Source organism: Larimichthys crocea, chromosome VIII (assembly GCF_000972845.2).
Source record: "Larimichthys crocea isolate SSNF chromosome VIII, L_crocea_2.0, whole genome shotgun sequence".
NCBI classification, from domain to species: domain Eukaryota; kingdom Metazoa; phylum Chordata; class Actinopteri; family Sciaenidae; genus Larimichthys; species Larimichthys crocea.
Window position 1 is genome coordinate 745,574 of NC_040018.1, and position 13,472 is coordinate 759,045.

At 38.7% G+C, this 13,472-nt stretch overlaps 1 protein-coding gene across 1 annotated transcript; it reads left to right on the top strand.

Moving 5' to 3' along the window:
* The first annotated feature begins 4,184 nt into the window (after nucleotides 1-4,184).
* Nucleotides 4,185-8,771, top strand: psmd14 (proteasome 26S subunit, non-ATPase 14). Its single transcript, XM_010729931.3, has 11 exons — nucleotides 4,185-4,312; nucleotides 5,060-5,115; nucleotides 6,433-6,504; nucleotides 6,612-6,731; nucleotides 6,868-6,938; nucleotides 7,028-7,178; nucleotides 7,323-7,430; nucleotides 7,633-7,707; nucleotides 7,799-7,924; nucleotides 8,310-8,372; nucleotides 8,592-8,771. The coding sequence occupies exons 2-11, from the start codon at nucleotides 5,068-5,070 to the stop codon at nucleotides 8,688-8,690; spliced, it is 933 nt and encodes a 310-aa protein (XP_010728233.1). The 5' UTR covers nucleotides 4,185-4,312; nucleotides 5,060-5,067; the 3' UTR covers nucleotides 8,691-8,771.
* The last annotated feature ends 4,701 nt before the right edge of the window (nucleotides 8,772-13,472 follow it).

Below are 13,472 nucleotides of genomic sequence, written 5' to 3' on the forward strand. Positions count from 1 at the left end.
TATCTTTAACATGCTGTTTTCTGAGTGTCCATGCTCCATATGGTAGGGTGCCGTATGTAGATCATGTGACATATAGGTTTAATCATGAAGTAGAGGCAGAATATTGACTTATAAATCAGGAAAACCATTAATATTTTCACTTTGAGTGCATGCACAAGATTGATTTGCTTACATGCAAGCCTGTAAAAGTGCAAACAAAGCGTTTTTTCTTATATGGCACACAAAATAACTCACACCACCGAGTTACAGAAAAAAGAGGAACTATGGCTTTTCAGCTTCTGGTCAAAGGCGCCCAGTGGTGTTGATGCTTTCATAATATGGCCTCTTCCTCCTACATTTCTGATTATCCTGTGTTTGACCTCCAAGGACCTTTAGGTTCATCAGGCACGGGCTTAAATAAAGCTTTTAGTTGTTGCACCCAGATTGAGGAACAGCCTCCCTCATTACACCAGGGTCACCCCCACTCAGAGTCAAAAGGCATGTCAAACCAGCTCTATTCTTTATCTGTCTGCATGCATGTTTGTTGTTTTACACCCTTTTGCTTGGTAATTCTTATCATATGTAGAGGCGTAGCAATCCTTGAGGACACTGAGGTCATGTCTTCTGAATTCTTTTCTGGCAACTGGGGGGTCTTAGACACCAGGGGGGAGTTTACGTTCAACACTTAAAAACCTAAGTATGCTGACTATATACAACATATATATTAAAGACCGATTTCAAGTTTAGACATAATAATACATACTTCCATTTGAATATATAATAATAATGACGTTGTTTCGCCAACACAGAATAAATTAATCAAGAATATGGGTGCCTGGATGGTAATATAACAATGTTTTGACCTGTTTCACAAATTGTATATCAGTGTTATGTCAACAGCTTTCCCAAATAAAACATAAACATAACATAATTTAAACCAAGAAACATTTGATGAACATATAATTAAACAAGATGAAGAATCTAATCAAAAATGTTTATACAACTTTCAATATATTACAGTTCTATAATACTTTTTAAACTGATCAACCTCATGCCTGTTTTTGTGTCTTTACTACATGTAACTGTAGTGCAAACATGCCATTTAAAAAAAAGATATGTTGGGTAAATCAACTTTAATTTGCATGGTAGGTTACTATACAGAAACACAACAATGTCAATAAATTTACAGTACATAACCCACTGTGAGCAACTCTGCAAGCTCTGCAGCCAAACTTTGTTCAAACAATCTTTATTTTAGATTCTTGCCTAAAATTTGTGGAGATGTGTAAAATGATGCACAGGTCATGTCACATAATATATATCAATGTAGAACTGGAATAAGGTGAAACAGAATGAGTATGTAATCCTATCAGACAGTGTGTAATAAGTTACTATAAGGATTTCATAACAGTACACGTGTCCTTTTTTTTACTTTTGTGCCTAAAGTATTAGTAGTAGTAGTAGTACCTCACATGCCATTATTCATGTAAAATATATAGGGAAACAGACATAAAACCACAGCGTGGCGTGATACAGTCCTTTTGTTTTAATTTCTTCGTCAGGAGGTTGGTTTTTAAGTATTTCTTGTGGACAGTACAGAAATGACAGGAAATGAGCTGAGCGAAGGGCAATAATGTATGACAAATGTACTTCCCACACAGAACGAAACCACAGACTTTGCATCACAGTCTATTGTATCTAACCACTTTTTATGCTGACAGCTTAAGTAGGCAGATTGGTAGAAATCCAGCAGATAAACTTAAATCTTGAACTATGAAGGTACACTCTGTGTAGCCCCAGTGGTGTTGGACTTAACTGTCTGGGTATACATTTGCCTTTCACTTTTATCTAATTACGTTTATTTTATATATTCACATATAAACAATATAGAGCCCAAAGCAGTGTTTGCCACTTGCAGCCATTCCTGCTGCAGGCCCTGCTGGAGATTTATAAAGCGAAGCTAAATCCAAATCCCATCAGGGCGCAGGGAAGCTCTTAAAGCATCAAATTTCTCTCCCTTATTTCCTCTGCTGGTAGGATTAAGGTTTCATGCTGGTGTCGTGTTACAAGCTACTTCTGATGTTCCTTGAAAAGTCCAATCATTCCTATCTGAATATTAAGTTTCAATAGCCTTTGTGTAGATGATTTCCTGTGGTTGTTATCAGCCAGTTTGGTAGTTAGGATGTAAATAAACCATATTTCACAAACTGCTAAATCTATTTGCATTGTATTTTTAGCCCACACTGCTTTAAATGTATCGAATATCCAATATGTCAATTGTTCCGTTGCCTTCGTCTCATTTATCCATGTATCCATTGTTTGTCCGGACAATTTATCAGAAAGCTTTGGAGATGACGCCTCTCTCTCTGTCTTTTGAGAAAAAAATAATAGTTTTCCCGAGAAAGGAGATAACGCAGTCAGCAGTAATGATTCAGCAAACAATGAACTCGGTCACTTTAATGGAAAAATACAGCAGTTTGTTTCCTGTATTGTCTTGACTCTCAAGCCTTTGCTTACATCAGATCATTCAAAGTGTCAGTAACCCAAAAGATATTAGATAATCACTAAAACTCTTAAATTTAGGGACAACATCTACACGTTATGTAGGTTAACTCTCAAAAACAGTAGTTAGCACATCATAAGGATGCACATCCTGGTTTAGATTGCTAAGCCTATTAAATCTCGTCGAGGTAGCAAGAGGTCCTGTGGGTGTGGAGAGGGAGGGACTGAGGAATGTGGATGATTATCTGCTCCTTACTGATCTACTGAGGAATTGGAGAATTTGAAATTCCTGTCGAGGTTCTCAGCATGCATGTTGACCTGTTTGGCTGGCAGCGTGGCCTCTAACACAGCAAGGGCGAGACTGTGTGAGTTGTTTCGCTGGATTGGCAACTGTAAGAATACATGAAAGCAAACAGAGAAGCCTTTTTCACAAGCCCAGTGATGGTGTGGTTTGGCTCTGAGTTTGTGGCTCCTTAGGGAATAATGAAATGCTTGCATGTTGAAATATGAGAACGCTCAAATATCACAGCCGCCTTCATTGGTTTTAGTATTAAAAGAGAAATGCTGTGCATGATTTCAGTGATGTGTTTTTATCAGGATGACACTGATAAGTGCTTGAAGGCAATTCAATTCAGTTTGAAAATGTATTGACTTATTCTGCAAAGCCCTTACATTTTTCACACTGGACCTTTAATTGAGTGGTTATTCTTAAAGGCGCAGTGTGAAGAATTTAGTTGCATCTAGTGGTCTAATAGCTGCATTGCAATATCCTCGCATCACCCTCATCTTTGTAGTGTAGAGGAGAAACAACACTTAAAAGGACTGTTTAAAGTCACTATTTAGTTTGTCTGTTCTGGGCTACTGTAGAAATAATATAAATATAAAAGGCTCATTAAATATAAAAGGCTCATTTTAAAGTAACAAAAACAACAACAAAAAAATATTTTACAGTGAGTATACATGCATGAAAACATAGTTAGGAATATAATATTACATGTCTGCCCTATTCTGAAAATAAAGGCCCTAAATCTTACACACTGCACCTTTAAAACTTTAAAATAGACTTTATTATTTAACTGTAGATAAGTCATGGCACATGTCATAAAAGGCTGTATGCATGTGACAGTTCCAGCTGCATCTGTACTAATAATAATTGCATTATATTAGGTGAACAAGTCCATATTTATTATTATTATTATTATTATTATTATTATTATTATCACACTTTCAATCCTGTTTGTATACGCACATTTATAGCATCTATGAATATAGTGTGAACTCCTCTATTACAGTCATATATATCTATATATTATATTTATTTGTATTTGTATATATTTTATTTATATGTTTTATCGTAAACATGTTTTTTTTAATCTCATATATTATTATTTATTTATTTATTTATTTTGTAACTTAATGTTATTCTTCGCCAAGTCAAATTCCTTGTAAGTGCAAACCTACTAATAAACTTGATTCTGACTGTAAGCATGTATATGCATGTGACAGTTCTAGCTGCATCTGTACTGATATAATTGCATCATATTAGCTGTATAAATCCATATTTATCATTATTAATATCCTTGTTATTGTTAATAACAGAAGTACTAGTCTCTAAAAGCAGCAGCAGGCTCAGTCGCATTAGGTGAATGGCTGCAGCGCCCCCTGCTGTCTGGGCTGCGCTGTTGCCAGTCGGGGCCAAAGAAAACACGCAGTCTGTGAACCGGAAGTAGTAGTTTTCCGATTCTGGCTGATTCATTGTAGCTTTGTCGGTTTGACACGACTGAAGACAGAAACAGACTTTTTCTGAAGGTTGGAAACGTTTGACCAGCAGGTAAACACACTCACAGCTTCAACACAGCCTGTGTCTTTCATAAAAAGCGGTGATATTTATTCCGAGTTGATCATTTGTGGCTGTTTTTGTTTTTTATTGTCTGACGGAGGCTTAGCATGAGTGAGCTAACGGCACGCTAACGGTAACGGCTAGTTTAATTAAACATTTGATGCCGTTTAATGTCAGTAAATGTGAAGCTTTGATGTCGATCTGTGACTAAAAACACAGCGAGCTGTTATTTAAATTAAATCATCCTGTCCTTAACGCCGTGTTTACGTGACTATAGGTAAAAAAAAATAGCCAGCTACCTGAAGCTAACTCAGCTTTGGGTCATTAACTTCAGTTTCATTCATGATTTCTCCTCCAGTCTTTTTTTTTTTTAATAATGTTACACACGTAATTCCACTTTATTGAACACAACAGCATCTTTTTTTAAAAGACACGAAGTTATTTAACACAATACTAGTTCAGCCTAGGTCAGCAGAAAATGTGAAAGTTGTAATAAACCTTATTTATCTGCCCAAAGCTGACACAGCGTTCATGTGTTATGGGATTATTTATAATATTTACCTGTGTATACCTGTGTAAGTTTCAGCTTAGAGAGAGAGACAAAGAAAAGAGCCACACTGTTTGTGTATTTTGAAATCTTTTCGATTGATTTACATCTGATCTTAAATCTTAAATATCCAGTTTGCTGGTCAGGTTTGTGTGTGTACGTGTCTTACCTGTTTAATGTCAACTCAACAGATCCCAATATGGACCGGCTGCTGAGGCTCGGAGGTGGGATGCCAGGGCTTGGCCAGGTAACACAAAGTCTGACTTGTCCATAGATAACAACATAAATAAACATAAATGACATGTAAAATACATGCAACCTATACTTTTAACATCTTATCTGGTAAATTTGAGCCTAACTGAAAGCTTCTGCCCGTAACAATGTTGGGATTTACAACAATAACACTGGGGAACACAATTTTTGTTGAGTTAGGTCTGACAGCTGTTTTTAACAAAAAAAAATTTTCAGGTTTTCTCTATCATGTTAAGTTTTTGAACTATAGGATCCGCATTTTCTTAAAACAATACTGTACTTAACAGATATGTGCTTGTTTTCACTAAACAAAGGTATCTTTTCGCTCTCGCCAAATGCCCACTTTTCACATGTTCCTTTGATCCACATCCGTAAACTCTCGACACACTGCTTAAACACTTTGTGAAGGGCCCATGGCTTGTCTTGATCACCAAGGTTTACTTTAAAATATGACAAATGCACTGATGTTTGCTCTCTGACTTGGAATGATGAAACTACCACAAATATAGCAGAAGGAGTCAGGGTTGTTTAGGCATTTACGACGAGAAGTAGCAGGAGCAGACATGGAACAAAGGAAATATATACCTATGGAAATAACACACTAAGATGGAATAGTTACAAGCTTTAAAAACTACAAAAACAGCATCAAACCAAACAGAACTTACAACGGTATGCCCATGGTTAAAGGTGAAGAGAACAGCCAGAAAACTGACTGCAATTTTTGAATTGGCACGCCAATTTTAGTTTAAATCAGCATAAAAATCTCACTAATTGTCCCCAGTGTAATGTGTCCAGTTGCCCGAGCGGCTCGGTGGCAAATTGAGTGTGGTGTCAGATGTCGCGGCCTGACAACACGGAGGTGAATTGGATGAGAGTTGGAGATTATTGTTGGGTTAGAGGATTAGAGTTTGGATTGTGAATATTATCGGTAAAGTGTTTAGATATTTTTGGATGTGTTGGCCATCACTTGGAACACGATTTGGCCGATTTGGGCAACTGACAGCAGTATCTCATACTTAAGACAAGAGATAAGCTATATTTAAATGACTCCACACTGGGGGGATTTACTTGTTGTAGCAGCTTATATGAATAAATAACTTTTTTCATCAATTTCATCTTTAAATCTCAGGCTTGAATCTTAAGGCTGTCTCATTTTGACACACAAATCTCATTCAGAGCCCGTTGTTACAGCGTACCACAGGATCAGAGGATACAAAGTCATAATCCATTATACATTGCATGAGTTAAAACTCTAAATGATGATTATCTTTCAGGCCTAAACTGATGCATAAACTCTGCTTTAACTCCTCAGGGCCCCCCGACAGATGCACCTGCTGTGGACACAGCTGAGCAGGTTTACATCTCCTCTCTGGCCCTGCTCAAGGTAATCACACATCATCCTCATTATCAGCATTATCATCATCTGCATAAACCATGAATTTAAAATAACACTAACAATAACTTCACTGTCATTTGTTTCCCCCTTATTAGATGTTGAAGCACGGTCGTGCCGGTGTACCGATGGAGGTCATGGGATTGATGCTGGGAGAGTTTGTTGATGACTACACAGTGCGAGTGATTGATGTGTTTGCGATGCCCCAGTCAGGAACAGTATGTATTTTTATTTTGGAAACTGTCTAAAACATAATTAATAGAGCTGACTTATTGTGATTAGGTATCAAAGTTGTACGAATGCTGATTGCTGCATCGGTTAGTCATCACTGATTTATACTTTTCTCCCTCAAAGGGTGTGAGTGTTGAAGCTGTGGATCCCGTGTTCCAGGCCAAGATGTTGGACATGTTGAAGCAGACTGGCAGGTAGAACTTTAACACGTATCTGCAGTAGCAATATTTAGAAAAAACTAAATCAGTTCTTGGACCTAAACCCATAAAATATTCCTCATCAGGCCAGAGATGGTGGTGGGATGGTACCACAGTCACCCTGGTTTCGGCTGTTGGTTGTCTGGCGTGGACATCAACACACAGCAGAGCTTCGAGGCGCTGTCAGAGCGCGCTGTCGCAGTGGTGGTTGATCCCATTCAGAGCGTCAAAGGAAAGGTAAAGACGTGTCGCTGCTTCAGAAGAACCTTGTAACTCAGTAGCTCTTATGTTAGGCGCATTCAAGACCAGTTGTGTAAAAATCTGTTAGAAATAACGCACTGTTATGTAAGTGGTTTAATGTGCCGCCTCTGTCTTCTACAGGTTGTTATCGATGCCTTCAGACTGATCAACGCCAACATGATGGTGTTGGGTCATGAACCAAGACAAACCACGTCTAACCTGGGTCATCTGAACAAGCCCTCAATCCAGGTAACACGCTATATGAGAAATGATCTTGTTACAATGACAGAAAACGCACTTGGCTTAACCTGAAACCACTTTTAATGCGACTGAATTCCCCGTTACTGTCAAAGATCTGAGCTGTGCTGAATGAGAAAAACTAAATCTGATGTTTTGGACTTTTCTCGCAGCGTGTTATTACTTCATATGCCGAACTTTCTCTTGTTTTCAGGCTCTGATTCATGGACTCAACAGGCACTACTACTCCATCACCATCAATTACAGGAAAAACGAGCTGGAGCAAAAGGTTTGAGAGTACATCCATCACAGAATGGTTTTATTTAGATGTTTTTAACAGAACAAACAAAACCATGACTTTTGATTTTCACGTTCGTCAGATGCTGCTGAACCTGCATAAGAAGAGCTGGATGGAGGGCCTGACCCTGCAGGACTACAGTGAGCACTGCAAGCTCAACGAGACCATTGTCAAGGAAATGCTGGAGCTGGCCAAGAACTACAACAAGGTAAAATCTTTTGGATGGAAAGCACATTTATCGGCTGACATCGCCTACACAAAGAGAAAAAAAGCTTTTAGTGTGTGTTATTTCCTGATCGCAAAAGCTTCAACTAAAGGCTCTGTTAATTCAGAGACAGTGTCACTGATCTGTCATTTAATTCAACTGTTGACTCCAGCACGGCAGTCAGAGGATCAGTGGTCTGCTTTGTGTCCCATCGTAGTGATAATGGTGCTTAACTGGTGCACACAGACGAGTGCTGCAGGATTTTTATGGTCTTGCAAAGTCTAAAAATGACACAGTATTTCCGTGCTGCAAAAGGCGTTGCATGTACACGAATATGCATGCAGAGCATGCTCCCAAACATTAAGACACTGTCGTGTTTACACCTCAGGCTGTTGAAGAAGAGGACAAAATGACCCCAGAGCAGCTTGCAATCAAGAATGTTGGAAAACAGGTAAGGATTTAAGCTTCAGATAAGATTTATATATATTTTTTTTGTTTTTGTTTTGGCAGTATGACACACAGGTTAGAGTGTGTGCTTTGGATTAGAGACAGATTGTGCAGACATGTTAGTACAAAGCAGAGAGAGTCAAGTTTCCTGAAATCAAAATACAACATCACATAATCACGTCTCATTTTTTGTCCTTTCTCTAATTTTCCGTCCTTCTTCCAGGATCCCAAGAGACACTTGGAGGAGCACGTAGACGTTTTAATGACATCCAACATTGTTCAGTGCCTAGCTGCCATGTTGGATACCGTGGTTTTCCAGTGATGGCGCCGTGTGTATAACTGTTAATATTGCAACCCATTGTTTTCTTTTATATAAAAATAAATGTATGTATGAAATGATGAAGACGTGCGTCTGGTTTGAGTTGGACAACATGGACAGTTTCTTTTTTTATCCACTTTATTACACAAACTTATCTGGATAATGTGGCACAATTATCAATAGAATCAAAAATATTATATATACTTATGGGACACAAAGCTGCTTCAGAGTTCCTCTGTTTATTGGTGTAATACCCACCCTAACCACTTGATGGTGTTACATACATGGAGAAACAAGAAGTTAAACATCAGATTGTACTGTTCCAGATTTCCTGAGATTATTTAGCCCTGTTGACACACTGAATGCCTGTTCATCCACTGTGTCTGAATATCCAAATTAGGATTTCTTCCCCTTTTTTTTGTCACAGATGTCAGCATATCATCAGTCATTGGGAAACAGATGAGTGAAAAAAAAAAACTGCTCGTCAGCAATGAACTTTGTCTGGTTTTCTGTGTATTAAGGTGCATGTCTGTATCTGTATTGTACATTACACAAATGTAGAAGTGAGTAATGGTCTGCAGTTGTGACATTACAGATGTTTTCCACTGAACAAACTGCACAGATTTTTTTTGCTTCCAGAGAGGAAGAACAAGTAACCTGACATAACCAGGGCTTACAGATCACCTAGGTTGAGAAGACGCCACTCATTAGACACCAGCATTCAAAGTATTTTGCAGAGGAGCAACAATAGTTTATCCGACTTGAATGTTTTTTTGTGAGAGTAGAGTCATGTTGTCATCGTGGGAGCTCGGCCTAACAGCCCACATCCCTCTCAATAATGGGTTCACAGGATCTCAGCCAGAGATGCAGCCTGTATTGCAGTTACTCCAATCAAACTGAGCATGTGTTCTTTCTCCACCATGTCCAGTGTATACTAACCAGACAGAGAGATTTGACAGATGTGGCCCCTTTTTCCATTAAGTCTACCTTAGGGGTGTTTAGGTTACATCACTTTGGTGCCTGACTGAAATCTTTGTTTGAGCACACAATGTGAAAATGTAGGGCTGTGAAATGAAACACCTTTCTTAGTTATTCATTTGGGAATGACACAGTGGGCCTCACCATGTTCCATAAGGTAAATTCATAACTTAAAGATTATAAAGAAGAAATTCAGAAAGTTATATCCGATTTTTAAGGTACAGCGCACCAGGTTTTAAAGATGTGTCAACGTTGCATTGATTTGAACATAAATCAAAACTGTTGCAGACTTCCAAAAGCTTGTGATAGATAGACAACAACTTCTCTGCTTCACATAAATGTATTTATTATAGTATGTGACAATACAGCACAAAACATACAAGTGCAATATTTTAATGTTGTATTTATTTGGAGAGGAGCTCATTTAAACTGCGTTCTGTTAAATAGTTTTATAATGCATATTTTGAATGTAATCTGCATATGAACTAGCTGTGTAGTGAAGTAGAAAAATGCGATTTCCCTCTGGAGTGTATTGGAGTAGAAGTATAAAGAATAATCAGTGTTTTTAAGATCCCCTCTAGCCGTGGTTTAAGACACAAAATAGCTGTATTGGAAACAGCAGTTTGTGTCTAATAAAGTTTTTCCACCAGGATTACCCAGTTAAAAAGAAATCTTCAGATTACACCCACTCCTCTTCTCTCATTGAAAAAACCCACCCAGAGTTTGTGAATATGCAACTATTTTATACAACAACTGGACGCAAGATGTCTCCTCCACAGAAGAGGAGGATGGAAACAGAGAAACTTTTCCTCTTCTGTTGGTGAAAAACAGCCTTCTAGTGTCCAACTCTGCAGAAACATGTTTCTGCACAAAGAGGCTCAAACTTCCAAGTAAAGTAAGGATAAGAAACACAATTTTAAATAGAGAGGGGTGCAATAAGTAACCACACTTTTTACTTGCTATCTAAGGAAACTACCTTTTATTGTGCAGCTAATATATGACACTAAAATGCATGTGATGCATGCATGCTCCTTGTACAATGGAGGAGTCATGTAAAGTTTGTCTGTATTTTCATTTGTGTCACATCCACTGTGTGCTTAAAAGGCTGAGTCATCGTACAGTATTTTCATTCTAGCCAGCAGAAACCATGGAGAGATTTTTCAGATGTGAGTTATCCTGTTTAAAATGTCAGGAGATGTCTCACTGAGATTACAGACTTGAATTAAATCAGCTCGCCTTCTGCATAAAAAAATCATATGAGACGGCAACAATAACACAATGTTATCTTTCTGGTGCCGTGACAAGAGACTTCCCCTTAGAAAACTTCAGGGTAGCACACAAGTCCAATGCAGCATTTTGTGCTCAGACTCCAAAGCAAGATAAGCCTCGACTTCTGCTTTCTCCTCTGCAGATGAGTCAAGAAGCCACTCGTGTGAGGGCATTTATGGCCAGTTGATCTTTTGGGCTTTGACTGAAGACTCACTAATGCTTAACCTTGCCAGACGTCTTCGTCTACATCTTTTCTCCTCCTTATTGCACTGAGGCCCAAAACAATCAACTTTAACATCTGATGCGTCTTCGTAGCACTCATTTTCAAGTGTTTTGCTCCTTTGCTTTCCTCTCGTGGCAAACCACTTCGAGAGCAGATGAGTTAAAGGGGGAGGCTGTAAACAAGACAGGGGCTTTAATAAACGTTTGGTGCTGTTTTGTGTGGTTTTATGAGGACTGATCACTCCCATGAGGTCACAGCCAAGTACACAACACTCTGCCCCGCCTCAGTGGACGGGGGCCAGAAGATGACAGAGTTTTTTAAGTGCGTGCTCTCACAGAAGAACAGTTAAGAGAGTTGTAAAATGTGAAGAATAACAGCGTGAAAGATGCACATTGGCAGATACAATTTTTTGTTTTTGTGAAGTTCTGCAAATTCTTTCTTGCTGAGTAAGCATGCAGTGAGGCCAGGATGCACAGTGTGATTTCAAGTCCAAAATGATCTGTCTAAGAATCTCTCTTTGAGTTTCAGACTGTTTTTAGCTGGTGAAGCTCATGTTTTTAGCCATGCTGGAGGCGCGGCTCTTTGGGTGTTGGCCCGTCTGTTCACCACCACCAAAATATCTAACTATTATATGGTTGCCATAATTTTTTTTCACAGACTTTCGTGGTCTCAAGGGGATTAATCCTAATGAGTAGTGACTGCCCTCTTGCGCCACCATGAGATTGTGGTTTTCAGTGATTTGTCTAAACAACTGTTGATGGATTGCTATCGAATTATGCACAAACAAATATCCCCACTCAGGATAAACTACTTTGGTGACCCTCAGACTTTTTCACTGGGTCCATACTTTATGAGCAAATGCTAAAAACGTTCCTATCAACCCCAGCTGTACTTTGTGTTCCGTGCTTATTAGCAGATGGTGAACCTGGTTGACATCAACATGTTAGCATTTTTATTGTCTGACTAAATTAAATTAGTTTCAGGATTTAGTTCAAGAAAACACACAGAGACATCTTCTTCTGTGTAACTTGAATACTTTAATGTTCGTCTTGCCCGTAGGACAACTCAACACTGGTCAGTCTTAACCGTCACATATACTACAGGCAAGGTGTGCTATAAAATATAGTTCCTGTTCTAAATTATATAATAAAATACAAATAGTTATCATTAATTAAACTGTGCTAATTCCCTCACTGAACCTGAGGAAAATCATGCAATCTATAAAATAAATCTAGCTCTGCAATACAGCTTCACAGAGCCACTAGCACAACCAAAGACTCTTAATCTTGTTATTCCAGGATGGATGTGAGGTACTTAAAATGTTCAGAAAACCAAAAAAAAACATGGGAATGTTTCCATGACAAATGTCAAACACTATCTGGTTAATTCATCTTTCAAACCATCTTTCTTCTGCACACTAATTTGGGTGTGCATACTGGACTTCATATAGAAAGTATGACTTTTTCTGCCTGTTCATCATAAATGAGTGTTTGAGTTAACGGTGTTCCTACACATCTGGAGGAGTATCTCTTTGGGGTGATAAATGTTCAAACCAGATCTGTTTTTACAGTCTCCATGGAGCACTTACTGCATTTCAACTGTATTCTACCTTTCCTCACTGCCCATTAAATGTCACCATGCAAAGTTAATGGGGGCCATTTGGGCATTTTAGTGTAATGCAATCTGCCAGACAGCTGTGTTGTATCAGCTTAGAGTCTGACTCCCTTCTTGTGTACCCTGCCCCATCAGCCAGAGTGCCTTTAACCTGCAAATATCTTCACTCTCTCAACCCATCTGTCCAGCCAAGAAATAAACAGATCTGTACTCTCTGCTCAGTTCAGCTCAAGGCTGGAGGGCAGCTTGTACCTGTAGTGTTTTCTGGCAAACACTAATGTATACAATATGTGAAAAATGGTGCCTGCTACTGTAAGAGGGGGCTTGACATCTGGGATATGTGGAATGTGGCACTGAATCAAACTCAGAACCAGACAGAACACTTAGATCATAGTTTGAACAATCAGTAATCGTCTGTAGAGCTAGCCAGCCGGATATAACAAAACCCAAATGATAGAATAAATGAATGAAGGGAATAGATGGCAAAGTAGTCATGCTGCCGCTAGCATGCCTGTTCAACCGCATTTCACCTACTTGTGCCATGACTGTGTTTTGCTCCTTAAAAGGTATGAATGAAGTCAAGATAAGTGGATTTACTGGAGCTCTGTTACCAGGCAAACTATTTTTTCTGAATCTAAATAAGGAACGAAATAAGAAGGAACTAGAGAGTGTGCTTGTATGAAAAGATCCAAAACACATCA